The 17,147-nt window shown below is 34.3% G+C and overlaps 1 protein-coding gene across 1 annotated transcript in view; it reads left to right on the top strand.

Annotated features, from left to right (window-relative positions):
* Positions 1-3,101: 3,101 nt before the first annotated feature.
* Positions 3,102-17,147, top strand: part of LOC132704752 (neuropeptides capa receptor-like) — a 47,668-nt gene continuing 33,622 nt past the window's right edge. Inside the window, exons 1-2 of the mRNA XM_060674968.1 lie at positions 3,102-3,272; positions 16,155-16,458. Coding sequence (XP_060530951.1) covers positions 3,237-3,272; positions 16,155-16,458 — 340 coding nt within the window. The 5' untranslated portion in view covers positions 3,102-3,236. The remainder of the gene's footprint in view (positions 3,273-16,154; positions 16,459-17,147) is intronic.

Raw genomic sequence — 17,147 nt, 5'->3', positions numbered from 1 at the left:
GTAAAAACTATAGATAACACAGTTGAGAAAAGCCTAAAATAACCAACTTTAATTCTGCTTGATCACAAGAGCAACGGCAAGGCGCTTCAAACGATTTTTGTCGGACCAATATTAAAATTTTGGATCGTTTTTTACCTATGTTTTTCCGTCACGCAAGCAAGATTGACTACAACATTAAAAAAAGACTCTTCTTCTGCTGGTGCTAGCAGGAAGTAACGAAACCCACAAAGTGGAAACTACCGCAAGGAAAAAAGTTTTCCTGCGAAACTTGCAGCGCTCCGCATCTGCGGCGTTAAGAAATTTGAATATTTCTATTCCTTTCTTTTCGCAGAGCGGAATTGGAACGCGACCTTTCTGTTTTACAAATGGAGAAGTAATTTTCCAGCGATACGCTCAGTTTTATCCCTCGTAATCTCCTCTTGACGAAAACCGTGTTGGTTCGCGAGTGGGCGGAACGTTTGGTTATATTTTACAACCAGAAACGCCAAGTTATTACACATGGGAACGTGCCAGTCCGCTTATAGTCGCCCACGCGTGTCGTCATCCTGAAATACTTTCCCTGGCGCCGCTATCCTCGGATGCTTTACGTGAAAATGGGAGACGAGGGTATCCCCAAGATATTTTCAGGTTTACTGTCCTCTCCGACTATCCTCGCTAGAGTATAGTGCCCAAATAAGAGGTAACACCGCTGATAATTTGTCTTACCAATCAAAGCGCCATTAACTTTGGCAGACCAAACCGAGTTAAGTACAATTCTTTCCGTTCCTATTACTATGCTTTATTTAATCGCTAAGGTGTGATTTGACTTTGAACGTCCTAGCGTTGGCACTTAGATTTCGGTTTTGGTTAGCTTTTTTGGCGTTAATCAAAACCTGCTGCATAATATACTATTAATAATGTGTTATAGCTTTCTATAAGATCATTAAAAGCGCCGCTTATAAATTTTCCAAAAGTAATAAATGTAGACTGGTTCAATAGAATATCTAGCAAAAAAATTACAAAAGATCTCAAAAATTTTTTACAAAAAAGTTATACATGTGTGGTCCACACGGGCATTATAACACCTATAAAAAATTGTTAAAAAAAATAATAAGATGGGCTTAGAAAACTTCATTGCGGAAGAAAGTTATGCTCTCTGGGAAGCAGCTCCCCTTTTCGCTAACACCGCAAAATTCTCACTTAACTCCGACTACCTGTCTGTTCTGCCTTACCCGTCAAAAGTAAACGAATTTCAGATGACAGATAACTTTTTAATTTTGTTATTCGGTTGCGTCTTTGACAAGCCGCAGATGGGGTCTTGCGTCAAAATCGCCTTATCGAACGTTTGTTTGGATTGGGTTTAGGCGTGTCGTAAACCAGGAACAAAAGGAGACTGCTGCAAATGACGCTGGTTCGGGCTTATCAGATAACGTGTGTCACATCAACTTTTCGCGGGTATTGTTACGATTGTTAACCGTAAAGAAGGGCAATAATCGTTAAACTTGTTTATGAATGCTAGTGCCGAAACAAATATGACACCAAGGTGAGATTCGTACTTTTGTCGTATTTCGCATGCGACCGTTAACGCCAATTCGCTGTCAATTGTCAAGCTTGAAAGCGGATGCGATAACCGATATCGAATATCTTGTTGTCAGATCGTTGCCCAAGATAGCAAAATTGAAAGGTGCATTTGAAGGAAATGCAGGAAACACTGCTACTAGATTAAAAAAGGGAACCAATTATATTTCTCTTCACTGAAACGAAAGGCTCCCGAAACTAATCAAATGAATTCGGTTAGGATAACAATTAACTATGTATGAATACATTTATTAAAATGGGATGAACAAGTTAGTCATATTTCAGTTTTGGTGGAATTTTTAATGTTGCTGCCAACCTCCCAGTTACGAGGGATTCAACAGAAATAGTAATAATACAACTTCAATTTTCTTGGACTTACTTGCTTATAAAATTGCAGGATGCTGGTTGGACCTTAGATAAGGAATCTCAAGCTTCTCAGCTTAAAGGCATCATCTAAATATTAACTTCAATTTATCATAATCTGTCAATTCTGAAACAAACAAATTTGACATGATATATTTAAGTATTATTCTGTCTTGTTTTTATTTTAGTTCAATAAAATATGTTACCTTTATACCTCCGTACCTACACACGAATTCGTAAAAGACCACGTTCACTGATTACTTCTAAATAAAAACGTTTACGAAAAATCGTTTTTACCTTTATAATAATAGAAAGACTATCGAGATCAAAATTGTATTTGTCTGGAAATCACCCTGTAATTTCTGAAGAAGCGGAAATATGCAAAATATGAATTCTTCCTGCGCCGGAAACAGTCAATCTACTAACGTACACACGTTAGCTTTCCCAATTTGTGTGGAAAAACACCATGTAACTCATACTTCTACTTCTAAGTAAACACATTTACAAAATCTGGGATCGTACAAAAAGCAGCCCAAAGTTAATGGTTTCCGCTAATTTCTAAGGTAAATGGGAATATTAAGAAAGTTCAAAGTAATTTTACAATAATTTTTCTTCAAAGCTGGTTCAGATAGTTCGTTGTGGTTACTTAAAATAATTTATTATTTCGTGCCATTACTTGCTAAGACGTCAAATAACACCAAAACCAGTGAGAGGATTTTTTTTAAACAAACAATTAAATAAAAAAGTTTGAGGACATTTTGACACCCGATGGAAGGTTTTGTAGGGTCTCCTTTTACGGAGTGGTATCTTAATTTTATCTTTTAATATAATTTCTACAATAGAAATTAGCGGACAGATTTTTTAAACGCCCTGTATATGACGAACAACGAAAAAACAGAATATTATCGAATTATTATTATTATCGATGGATCAATAAGGGGCATTCTCGTTGGCCCCGTCAAAAGAGTTCTTTGAGGGGACGCCCCGTATATAAGGGCAACTAAAGAAAAAAGATCTTCTTCCGCAAGTCGGAAGAGGAAAAAACGAGCGGTTTATGGCGGTACTATTTTTGCACTTTTAATCTCGACGAGACACACACACACAAATTCAGAAATTGCCACAATTTAAATAAAATTAATAGGCTCTGTAAATTGATAACAGTTTTCGGTAAGGTAGTCGGCGTATACTCAATGAGCGGGAGAGACATGTCGTTGTTCCGCGGCACGTTTTAAAAGGGGACGACGATCTCCTTCCCCCCTTTTCGCTTTGCGATTTCGTAGTTTTAAGGGTGCAGTATCACCGATCAACCGCCCTCCATGGATATAATCGTGGAAGAGCTGGAGTTTTTAAACGTAAGCCCAACTTGCGATGTTTTTTCGTTGATTGTCTTTCGAAAATGCTCGAGTTGTTTGAAGAAAATTGCTGCAAATTCCGGGCGATATTCTTCTTGTCAGCGCCGCTTAAAGTCAAACTTTTATTAGTCAGCAACACCTGCGTGCACAACAGACGGAGTTTAACATAATACGGATTCGAATTTCGCATTTGAAACAGCTAAAAAAAGTTACATATAAAATTCAAAAACGAGGAATTATTGTTTATATCAAAATAAATGTGATCTACTCAGTGAACTCGTTTGATTGAGAATTGTTAATTTGGTGTTATTATTAGTAGATATAATGTATTTTCTACTCGCTTCTGTAGAAGACCTAATTATACAGTAGATAGAATTTAATTATACAGTAGATAGAATCTAGACAAACCGGATCTACCATATTGAACATGTTTATGGCCGTTTATTACGTAACAAATCAAAATTAAATATTTTGCAAAAAACGGAAAATTAGATATTCCTTCCCTTAAATAAGCAAAAATATGTTATTTTTCTTAATCTACTTAAATTAAAAATAAAAATTTGAAACCTCCGGATGATAATGGAATTTTTCGAAAAAATATCATATTTATTATGTTATTGAAATCAGCATCGAAGAAAAATAATTACGCACAAATTTTAACAAACAAAATTTGCAAAAAATCATTATAATTCAATAATATGAAATAGATGAGAAGAAACTGACAAAAGATTGAATACCACGTTGTAACTTCTTTATGTTGCTTTATCTCAAAAAGTTCAAAAAATGTATCATAAATTAATTTGAGGAAAAGAATATTCAATACTCAAAACACAAACGAGAAAAATGATGCGATGCAATGATTACAACAAATATAATGTAAACTGAAAACGCAAAGTGAACTTCGGCAGCGTTGAAATCTCGCAATTCTGCCAAAATTTGCTGGGGTGTTGTGTAGAACAAAGGAAATCCTATATTTAGAAGGTAAATTAAAAACATGCGAATGATTACTAACAAAATAAACAAACAACAAATAAACACGTAGAAAAATATTTCAATAACTGCTGAATTTTTATTTAAATAGTAGTCGGTAAATAACTTAACGACAGTAAAATTACAGGTTATCGGAATTTTGGGAAAAAATAATTTAAATTGCGATATTCGTGACAAGTGTTCAATCCACACGAGTAGCGAATTTGAGAGCGACGCGTATTCATTTTTTGTTCCAAATTTAAAGCCTCCTCTCTGGTTTCTACCAATCCCGACAACTGTTAAAATTGGCATCCACTTTACCTGATCTTCCTGAACACATACGCGCCTATCCGACAATCCTATTAAAATGGGAAAATGGAATTTTAGGCGTCGCAAAGCAAGATCAAACAGAAGCGCAAAAATTTTCCTGGGAAATTTTATCCTCGAATTTTCATTATATCCGACACTCTCTGCTTGTGCGAGGTCATTGACCAGTAGTTCAACAAAAAACCGTCACAGCGTTAAATAAAAAAATGAAGATGGGAAATTATAGCCAAATTTTAAAACAAAGGAATATTTTTTATTTTCGAACTTAAAAAGGGCATTTTTTAATTTATTGGGTTGTTCGGAAAGTCATTTCGTTTTTTTTGGGGAACATGAAAGACAGTTTTCGTATAATGAATAAATATTTTATTAAATTATATATTGGCCATTCTGGTCCAACACCTTTTGCCATCTTTCTGGCAGTAACATAATTCCCCTCTCATAAAAGTTTTGGTCCTTGCTGGCAAAAAACTGGTTCAGGTGGTTTTTGACATCTTCATATGAGGTAAAGGTTTTGCCATCCAAAAAATTTTGCAGGGACCGGAACAAATAGTAGTCGGAAGGCCCCAGATCTGGAGAATATGGTGGATGTTGCAGTACGTCCCATTCAAGCTGTAAAAGTTTTTGTGTGAGGTCTCGCATTATCCTGGTGGAACACTACACCCTTCCTGTTGATTAATTCGGGCCTCTTCTCTTTAAGTGAATCATTCAATTTGTCCAGTTGATGACAATAGACTTCTGAATTAATCGTTGTAATGTCCGGCAAAAGCTCAAAAAAAACGATTCCTTTGACATCCCACCAAACGGAGAGCATCACCTTTTTTTGGTGAATGTTGGCTTTTGACACGCTTTGAGCCGGTTCATCTTTTCTGCTCCATGACCTCTTGCGTTTAACATTGTTGTATACAACCCATTTTTCGTCCCCAGTAATAATCCGCTTCAAAAATGGATCATTTTCTTGACGTTTGAGGAGCGAATCACACACGTCAACGCGACGACACAAATTTCGCTCCGTAAGGACATGGGGCACCCACACATCGAGCTTCGAGGTTAAGCCCATGCCGTTCAAATGGCCATAAACAGTCGAATTCGACAAATTTAATCTCTCACCGATCTCTCGTGTGGTTATTCGCCGATTTGCATCAACTAATGCCTTTATCGCATCTTTGTCAGCTTCGACCGGCCTTCCAGACCGTGGTGCATCTTCGACATCAAAATTGCCGGATCGAAATTTTGCAAACCAGTTCTGGCACTGGCGTACTGTTAACACGCCTTCTCCATACACATCCGTCAATTTTTTTCCCGCTTGGACAGCATTTTTACCTTTTCTGAAGTAAAAAAGTAAAATATGACGAAAATGCTGCTTATTGCTCTCCATATTTAAAAGGGCACCAACCAAAAACTACTGCGTAGAATTAATAGAACTTTTTCACACACAAGCCTTGCAATATCAGCTCTCAAGACATATAATGGTTATGCGGCTTAAGTGTGAAGTTGGTTTCGAAAAAATGTAATTAAGTCCTCTGACGGGAAAAAACGAAATGACTTTCCGAACAACCTTATAATTTTCGGTATTTTTGTTTAGACAATGAAAAAAAATATTATTTTTTTTTAAACTGCTATTATTGCGGGCGGGCAAATCACCATCCCAAATTGGTACACCAATATTATTAATTTCATTGGATTTGGAAATTAATTGGATTAAATTAAAAAAATCATTAAATCTAAATTTTATATATAAAACCTATTTACGACCGCATTTTCAAATAGTCAGAAAGAGTCACTGTGGCAGTGTTAAACTGAAAAATAATTAATAATAAATTTTATAAAATATTTAAAAAAGAACATGTAATTTTTATGTTTCGATTTTTTTTTTCAAAATTTTGTTTCCCAATTTATTTCTCTTCGGTTTTAAAAATCTAATTCACTTAAGAAGTTGTGTTAATTGCGAATATATGGAAAAAAAACATTTTTCTACTCCCGTCTGTAAAATACCTAATTACGCACCGATCTAGTGTGCGGGTAGCGTCGCTTTACCACGTCAGTTTCGTTTCCCACGAATCCGAGTCACTTCGGACATTTCCGGGATTTTACCGCACGGGTTTGGGATGTTTTTGGAGATATTTCATACGCTTCGAATTTTAACGTTTGTCAATTCTGACAGTCATGTCAGTGAATGTATTCGAGTTTTGCGAAAATGTACGCAAAAACTAACGGCCGTAGAAAAAGTATAGTATGCAACACGTTCCGTAAACTTTCTAACTCACTCGTTTATTAAACACTTGCTTCGCTCGTGTCAAATAAACTCGTGAGTCAAATGCCGTTTACCGCACCTGGTGCATAATATACTATTGCGTATATTTCTTTTTGTATTCTTTCTTATGTCTTATAAAAATTATCCCGTCGCATAGTCCCAGTTTGAAAACTTGGGGTTCTATTAAAATTACTGGGTTACTCAGTTATAGCCAAAGTAAATGTCCACGTGTTTTTTGCTTATACGCAATTAAAACCACAATTAATATTCTTCATAGAATTAAATAATATAACTTTTTTTTTTCAAATGGAAACCGTCCATTTTTATAAGTCGATCTTATTTCGAATTGAAAATTATAGTCACTTATCACAACAAAGAATTTAATATTTCAAAAAAACTGAATCAATCAATGACAAGTGGGACCCTTGCCCTCTGTGCGAACGGTTCCCTAATCACGAAGTGACCTATTATATATAATTCGCTTGCTTGTTTGGTGAAACGAATGTTTAATCTGATTTCGGAGGATATGCATTGAAAATATCTAGATAAAAACGTCTAATATAAAATTTAATAACAACCAATTACCGTGAATATTTCATTCAACTCATTAAGCTCCGACTTCCAGCTACTGTACTTATTTGACTGCCGAATGCGCCAGCATTTTAAAATGAACGAAAAACCTTTTTTTACGCGAGTGGGTTGCGTCATCTAAATGGGAAATTTCCAATTCCAAAAAGTGTCGTAAAAGATTTCCCGTTCTTGAACATTATGGCCGTACGTGTGTCATCAAATGTCCGAGTCAATCGTATCGACGTTAGGGAAACGACATGAATAAAACCCAACTAGCAAATGGCTATATATCGATATTAAAAATGTTACATTACGGGAGTATATCAATATTTATTTGTAATTGAATTTAATGTTTATATCGAATATGATTTTTTATATTTGCATATTATTTAATGTGCTCTTTCATTTACATTGAAATAAAATAGTTGTTTTGAGCTCCACAATAGGGTTTCAAATATTGACGTCTCTATTCGTTGGAGGAAATTTGAATAAATAACATTATGCATTCTTGTTAACATGGATTAATGTTACTTTTTACAAAACTTCTGGATTCCTCCAGCGTCTACTATATATTACTAATTATTATATTATATTTTATTACATATAATCAAAAAATCACATTAGTACTAACAGAAAATACGCAAGCAAATTATCAATAACTATCTAAATAAGTACGTTTTTGTTCAAAATCTTAGTCTGTTTCATTCTCAGAGTCGTCATTCAAATGAATTTTAATGGGTTTTATGTTATTATGCATTCAAATGAAAGAATCTTCACATTTTAAGATGTACCTTTTTCCAGCTCTCAACAGGTATATTATTAATTACATTTTTAAGTAAATTTATTACACTGGAAGCTTAAATTAGGAGAAACATTTTGTGCGCTCACATTCGATTTTACTGGGTGCCACAAATGTTTTATAGGGTTGAATATACATTGTAAGTAGACAGTAAGTAAACCTTCTTATTAAATATTTAAATATTTGTTAAATACTTATACTTTTTTTTCACAATTTGCTTTGCTTCTAATGACAAGTGACTTCCACGCGACATACTCCTAAGACACTTTTTCGGAAGGCAATAGTACAAATAGACAGACAGACAGACATGTCGTCGCTATCTACCTGACTCTGCCTGCCTTATCCTTTACCTATGATTAAATTATTAGTTGTTGGGTTTACCCAGTATGTATAAAGGTCGTAATTGCATTTTGTGAGAGGGCTCATCGAAACCCAAAACGATACACTTTGAGACACACCATACTAAAATCGCAATTCCGTCAGTGGCGGAGGATCAACCTGCCACCTGCCCCTCTTGTACGCCTCATGTAGTACCAGAATAGCATAATCTAGTAGGGTACAAAGGGTGACCGTAAATGAATTATTGTACAAGGAAAACTTATTTCTGAACTAGATAGAGCTAAATCGACTTGTGTCAAGGGCTCGATATCTTCACTACCATCCGAGATATAGGGGTTTTTTCAATTTTCGGCGCTTTCTACAATTTACTATAATTTTTTTATTTATGAAAATTTTGGAATCGGATACAAACATTATTAGTTCATTTTCTAAGGCAAATGTAATGGCTTACTCAGATTTTTTCTATAGTTCTTATTTTATATGGCAATCATAGTTTGCTATGGCTTAAAAAAATGCCGGGGTCGAGCCCTTTGCAGCCATATAGATTTGTTGGTATAAATGTAAGATCTTCTAATTTCCCCCATAGAAAAATCTAGAGAATGGGGCCTGTAGTTCCAGTGCAACATTTTCCAAACTTTTCATTTAAAAGTCCACTTACAATCCGTGCGTTGCGAGCGTGGCAACTATCTTGTTGATAATAAATACTCCTTCCAAGAATTACTGGCAAGTCTTAAAAAAAGGAAACAATACATGTTCGCAAAATATTTATATAACCAACCGCTGTAAGATTTTCATTAAAAAAATAAGGTCCCACAAATCTACCTAGCAAAAATTCAAAGCCACTTTGCCGATTTTGATTCAATACAGCATGAGGGTTCTCTGTGATCCAACAATAAGAATTGTATATGTAAAATATTCCGGAACAGTCATTTCTCCTTTCATCAATCCAAACAATAGGCAATTGAACTGAGGTGGCTTTTACTTGATGAAAATCCATTTATCAAAATAAATAAGAACTAAAAGTTCAGATTTTCACGAAATTTCGTGAAAATCTGAACTTTTAGTTCTTATTTGTTCTTTAATTTATGTTTTCAAAGTATTCAAAACTTTAGTTTTTCCAGCATTTGTTGCTTCAGCTAGTCAGATCAGTCAGATCTTATATTTAAACATAGAATTTTCCAAACCGAAGCAGAGTTGATGAATAGATGCCATACAGTACGAAAAAGTTCAGTGTATTGAAGCGGGCGGGCAATATAATTAATATAAAATACTAAATTTTAATATTATATATTCGATTCTTTAATGCGTTTTGTTTATTACATTAAAATAACTATAATTTCGTTTTCTAAATAAATAAAAAATAATAAAATTAAATATTAGAAATAATATCTAAAATTAAAATCTTAAATGGTTCTTTGGTGTTTTTCATTAGAGTTATTTTAAATTGGCCTTATATTTTTAAAGTTCCGGTGTTTACTTAATTATTTTAAAGGTTTCTATCGTCTTTTGAACATATTATGCACGGCCAACTAATACATAAACACAAAGTGCCCTATTTTTCCACCTTTTTCATTACATATACAAATTACATTACAGATACAGGATTTATTTAAGAGGGCTATGAACTATGATTGCCATATAAAATAAGAAAGTTGTATTCATTTATGAGAAAAGGAGAACTATAGGATAATTTAGGTACGCCACATTTACTTAAAAATGCCCTAATAACGTTCTTATCAGAATCCAACTTTTTATAAATAAAAAAGTTATGGGCAATTTTCAAAAAAAAAAAAGAAAAACGCCCTATATCACGGTTGGTAGTGAAGATATCGCCATGCAGTTTTAACCATTAAGTGTGTCTCAAAAATCGAGTCAGTGACATGTAAGTCGATTTTGCTCTATATAGTTCAGAAATGGAGGTTTCCTATTAAAACAGTACCTCAACTTTCTGCCAGATACGATAAGGATATGATCAAATTATTTTAAATTACTGGTCAAAAATATTTTTTAAATAAAAAAAACGCTTTAAATCAGTAAGGAGTCACATTTTATCTAAGCCCGGGATTAGCCAACTTCGTATTTTTAGTTCATAATTCTTAATCTTAAACCTAATTGCATTTTAAAACACGCTGCTGGCACTTGTTTTTCCGGATGAGTTTGATTTTGCGTGACGCACATGGTTCAAGTTTGTCCGTATGTGGTTGGTTTCTTTTTCATAATAATCCACCCGTAGTGGCCATAAATCATTTCGATGAACTACACTTGCGTCAAAATATCAAAATATTGCATACACGGTAAACAATCAGTTTGAGTTTAGTTAGTTTCTGAATTGAAAAATTCATCCAGACCAGTGGGCTAAGTATTGGTAAAACAAAAATCACATGAAATCTTCAGCATCATTTGTTAAAATATAACTTTGATTTATAAAATCTAGACCAGACTTAAAAAAATATCAAATATCAAAAATCGGACTATGAGCAATTAAGCAAGAATTTTATACATTAACGTTTTACTGTTAGAGTCATTTATTTAAAAATTTACTTTTGTCACAAGTATTATTAGTCTATGGAGATGTTACAAACGGGAACTGAAACGTCATAAATTCGTAATTGAAATTCGAACGAGTGGCTCTCTGATATTAAAGGATTATCAAAAGTTGACTTCGTTGTTGTTACATCAGTACTGTTGTATTTTAAGAATTGATGTTTATGTCCTTTGATCCTTTATGAATTTTTTTTACCGGCACACATTATGCACACTTTAGCTCATATACACCATTAGACAACAATGGGGCAACCTGTCCTTGGTCTTAACGAGATGACATATGAAAGTGTTGATTGTCTCAAACGAACAAAGAATGTTGTAAGATTCTTTCTATCTGTGCGGATATATCACCGAATCTGTCATATATTTTATTATCACAGTGTAATGGAATAAATTATTAACAGCAATAGATTTCATGGTCAATAATTTTTTATTAAAAGATTTTCTATACAGGGATATTGAACAGCCTATAAAAAAGAGAGAAAACTAGCAATTTATGGTTTAAGGGAATATTTGAATCAAACTGAATAGTTTTGCTCTTATTCCTGATTAGTAACAAATCCAAAAAAGCGAGGCTGGACAATCTCAGAGAATGAAGATATCATATACTAACCTTTTTTAGAAAATAAAAACCTCACATCAAAAATGGAGACCATCCAATCTCCAATTGCTCTTTTTGTCTGAAGAAGCTATTGTTGAATTGAAAAAAAATCTGTTTTAAAGCAAAATCAAGCAGTTGCGGTAAGTCTCTAAAGACCATATTCGGAAGCGTTGCATAAATGTGCAGTTTCATAATTAGTGAAATGCAGTCTGATGTAGGAATGCTTTCAAATAAGTTTTTGTTATCAAGAGAATCCATGCGGGCGGTATGAAGAACAACAACGTCTTTAATGCAATTCGATAAAGAACCTTTTTTTCAACTGCGAACCTTGCCTTAAATCCCGTTGCAAAATAAAAGAATGTAATTATTGAAGTGTACACTTTATCTTTTCGATCCCTACCACGTCTCAGGCACATCTCGTTGGAAAAATTGTTTTAAAGTGAACGCGGACGGATACCCATGTATAGAGACTAATTTCCTAATTGCTTCGGTACTCAAATTCAGGTATTATAACGTAAATGTACAGTGAAAACAGGTCGGATGTGGTTCTGACTCAACTAACAGAGAAAGTAGCAGAGAATTTGAAAACTATGACAAATTGAGTCCCCCGAGGAAACGAGGTTTGAAATAATTGAGGAGGAGTCGTCCTATTTCCGCGCTTTGCTAACTTGCGACAGCTGAAATTGGACCGACGAAGAAAAGCACTCCGCGCATGTCAGGTCGGGTTTCAATTGGCCACACTAAAATATAATATTTGCACGTCGCTCCTGGAGTGCAGTTTGTTTGTTTATTTCCAGTAAGGGATAATATTACTTTGTTAAACTTAGTGCTGGATGTATTTTGATAGAAAATTATACAGGCGTTTAACAAAGTAAAAAAGAACATACTATTTTCTCAATATTGAAATTAAAATGTGTTTGTTCTTCCCACACCTTCTAGCTCGTCATTGATTTGTTGGTGGAAAATGACATCGAAAGCGATTTTAGATTCATCCGATTTTAATCCGACGACTTTTCAGTGGTCAATTTCATGAAATGTTTGAAGAATTGAATAAAGAATAAAATTATTCAATTACTTCCGAATGGACATCAGGAGTTTTGACAATTTGTAGAAAATAATTTCCAGTAATGAGAGAGGTACCAAATTTCGCTACTACCGACTTTTACATGCTTTTCCTGCAGCATCAGTTGTTTATAGTATTGGTGACCACGTCATCTGCATATGCATATAGAACCGTCGGGGAATAGCCCCCGCCTTGTGGATAACCCCTGGCGGTCCTGAAGCTGACCACCTCCTCCTCTGCGGACGTCGTGATGCTTCTGATTTGCAACATACTCGATATCCATTTGCATAAAATTGGCTTGATCCCTCGGGCTTATGCTGCTTCATAAAGCCAGTCCGGTATCCCTTAGTTTAATGGTCCCTCTATCTCTAGGGATGCAGGCAAGGTGATCTTTTTTTCTCCAGAGACTAGCTCATTATCTCGACTAGGTTATTGAATGCCAATTCTGTTGATTTGCCTATTTGGTACGGTTATTGGCATGAACTAGGGCCTCCCCCCGGACATAATAACAGAAATGATATTTTAACAAAAAAACATCTACTACTGATGACCAAGAAGCAATTGACTTGGCAAATTAACAATCATTCTCGCGCAGCGGCAAGTTTGAACAAGTGCATTGTATATTTCCAGGGAACTGTCGGCAACAGTTCACATAAACTCATATATTTTATTTCGGCAACAAAATAGTTGTCAGCCAAAAGCGAGGCACTTTGGGCGTTTCCTGTACTAATTCATGAGTAACGGGCTTAGAAGCTATCGGATGTTTTCGGTACGTTTTACATTAATCTTCTCAATTTTTTTTCAATGGTTGCTTCATAAGTAAAGTATCACCAGCCTTACGCAGGGCCTCTGTATCTCTAATAGCTATATAGTGGGAACACACGTTTGGCAATTTGCCGATAAAGGATAGCTTCTCCGTACCATTGGTATTGGAATTAATTAAATCGTAACGAAACTGCTGCGGCGGAAGATGGATAGCACTGCAAGAAATGTTCAACTATTGTCCCAAAGTTTCGAACCCTTTGCCTTAAATTGTAGTAGCCCTTAGACGTCGGTTTGTGGAATGTCTCGACAGTAGCCACAATTGCATATTCCTCGGCCCACTCATTTTAATTTCTACGCCCCGTTCTAAGGTCAAATACCGACTGCTTATTCATTAACAAAACCAATGATATTATACCTGGAAACGCCATCCTAAGTCACATCTAAACATGCATGAATACGTAAAATGCTTAACGATCAATTAGATTTAAATACCTCTCCTTTATTGAACTTAAATTCTCGCAACAACATTAATTAAGGTTTTACGGTCATTTTTCGGTATATATAGTAGCAGGTAGTTTGTAAATATTACATTTGATAAAAACATGGTGTCGTCGAAACAATTGCCATGTAAAAAAATATAATTTCTTGAAGATCTGAACCTTTAGTCCTTATTTATTTTTTTTAGACAAAGCATCTGAGCATTCTTTTGACAAAAACATTTTCACCTATGGTTGTTTCATTCTCCGCTTGCGTTAACGATTTTTAATTAGTTAATGTTAATCATTTCTGGCAATTTAGAAGAATCAGCACTAATAAGTATATTGGTAAATTGTCACCGTTACACCACGTTAATGATCTTAAAAGTTTTGAGATTTTGGGCACACAGTTTGACATTTTGGCATTTTCTTGACGCTTTGACGTTGCTGATTTTTACGATTTGCGTATAAATGCGCTGGACAATTTTTTACAGAACACGACGTTGTATTCAAATCCATTCAATCTGTGGTTCAGACGAATATATTGCCTGGACCCGCTTTAATCCCCACCCACATTGTAAAACATGTGAAAAGGGTGCCGAGGCGGGCGGTTTTTCATTTGTATATAATTTCTATGACGGCTTCTACAATTTGGGCGTTTGATGAATGCCCTGAGTGGTCTCTTAAATGTAACGTAGTCGAAAATACAATGCGCCTGCAAAACAAGAGAACTTCGAGATTGAAAGTTGTTTGTAATTAATTAGTGGGCTTGCTTCGGGCGATTACGCTGTAATCAAGCCGTTTGTTTTATGTCAGTGAACAACGCTGAAAAAAATTAAAGCGATTTCAACAGTAAACAACTTTTTGACGAGCATTTCTGATTTCAGGTTCCACTCGGGATTCCACGAATTTTTATCCCATTTGATTGTTTGACGGTGGAAATATAATACGTTCTTTCATTAATATGGCCTGGAATTTGTTTTTTCATTGTTTTTGTTGCGTTTTTTTTCTTAATATTGGAATAATATGATAATATGTCGCATGAGAAACACACCCATATTTTTTTATGAAAATTATTTTGAGCAAAAATCACTTATAAAATTATAATATCACATGTTAAAAATATATTAATTAATTATATTTTAATAAAAAATGACTTCTATCCGAATTTCCATACAAATGTTTTTATTAAAAAAATTGCTATGAAAATTATTTACAGCTAAAATTACATAAAAATTTATAATAACGCAGGTTTGCAATGACATTATAAAACTTAATATCAAGTGATAAAAAATCAAAGTCATTTAAAAACAATTGCAATGAGATTGGGAAGAATTATAGAATTTAATTTTACGTTAGTTTTTGTTACAATTATATGTGAAATGTTTAGATAGAAACTGGTATGGCATTTTACATCAATATAATAATAACAAATTTTGGGGCAAAACTTATTATGAATTCGTATTTTTATATCAAATTCACAACGAATGGGCAAAATGTGTCATTTAGAAGCACGTGAACTGATTTTTTTTCGGCAAATCTTGCATCTAGCACAAACGCAAATAACAGAAATGCACGATAATTATGGAGGTGACTTCGAAATCCCGTAAAAAAATATTATAACGACCGTAATAAACAGAAATGATAACAAAAGATAAGAGTTGCAAATAATGTAAATTATTCCATAGTGTTAGAAAAGCGTCCTAAATTTCAAAAAAATCCATTTTCAATAACTAATTTTTTAACAAGTAAGTTATATTTACAACCAAACATTATAAACAAAATGGTTGAAAAACAATAGGGGACATAAAATTTTTCTTTTTTTTTAATAAAATTAAATAATATGTACATTATCTTATTAAGTATAGTTATAAAGGGGAACGAAATATAAAATATTTTAATTGCTGTTCGACAAAATATTCCAAAATTTCGCAAAATTGTGTTTAAGAAGTTCAATTTATTAAAAATTAAGTTAATTAAATATCTGCCATTTATTAGTCTGTATTGATTAAAGCTTTAGTTTGGCTTAGGTTAACTTATGAAAAGCAGGAAAATTATTGCTTGTAGCTTCTTTTGCAGCATTTGTCCTGTTTGCATTTATTTGACACAATTTTTCACAATTTTCTCCTATAAACATTTTATAACTGAATGAATCTAGTTGAACGCTTTTCTTTATAGGACTTCCAGATGGATTCCATTTACAAAGCAGAAAATATCGAGTGTGGCGAACGCGTGGTCAACGAATCGGAGGAAAACGTATTCGACAACCCCTGGACGTACATCTCGTGTTTCTACGGACCCCAGACGCAGGAGTTGCCTATTGCCATTTTTATTACCGTTATCAACGTGATCATATTCATCACGGGTTTACTCGGAAATATAGCGGTATGCATCGTGATCTTTAAGCAGCCCACACTTCATTCTGCCACCAACTACTACCTGTTTAACTTGGCAGTGTCCGACGTCACCCTGCTGATATTCGGTAAGTGCGGTTTTCTGTATCAATGCGCGGGTTGCCACGAATAAAATTGAGATAGAAAAATAGACATGAGTCAAATGTAAAGAATTTTTGCTAAATGACGTTAAAGGGGCGTCTTATAACGTCACTAAAATAGCACTTAAAATATCTACTTTTACGTTATATGTTTTTAAGAACTAAATATTAATATTGTGTGTATTGACAATAGATGAGAATTAAACTGTTATTTATTTCGCCATTATATATATATATATATATATATATATATATATATATATATATATATATATATATATATATATATATATATATATATATATATATATATATATATATATATATATATATATATATATATATATATATATATATGATGACACTATACTCCGGGATATCATCCGTTCGCTCGTTGAACTCCGACTGGAATCCTGCATCCGACTGGAATCCTGCAAATCCTGCATCCGACTGGAATCCTGCAGACGTTTCGCCAAAATCTCACTTGGCATCTTCAATGCTCGCGCTCCGAAAACACTTCGAACACTGGGAGGTTATCGGCGGTGCGTGCGGTATTTATACTCTACGCCGGAGATGGTAACGGTGCTGCTTGTGCGTGGGGGGAGGTGGCTCCGCCCCCTGAATTGTCGCGTTGTTAATTTCGCCCGATCGTAGTTGCGATGTCCCCGTTGACATCG

Source organism: Cylas formicarius, unplaced genomic scaffold (assembly GCF_029955315.1).
Source record: "Cylas formicarius isolate icCylForm1 unplaced genomic scaffold, icCylForm1.1 PGA_scaffold_7__23_contigs__length_41026272, whole genome shotgun sequence".
NCBI lineage: Eukaryota > Metazoa > Arthropoda > Insecta > Coleoptera > Brentidae > Cylas > Cylas formicarius.
The sequence above is the reverse complement of the archived record's forward strand: the minus strand, read 5'-3'. Positions and strand labels throughout refer to the sequence as shown.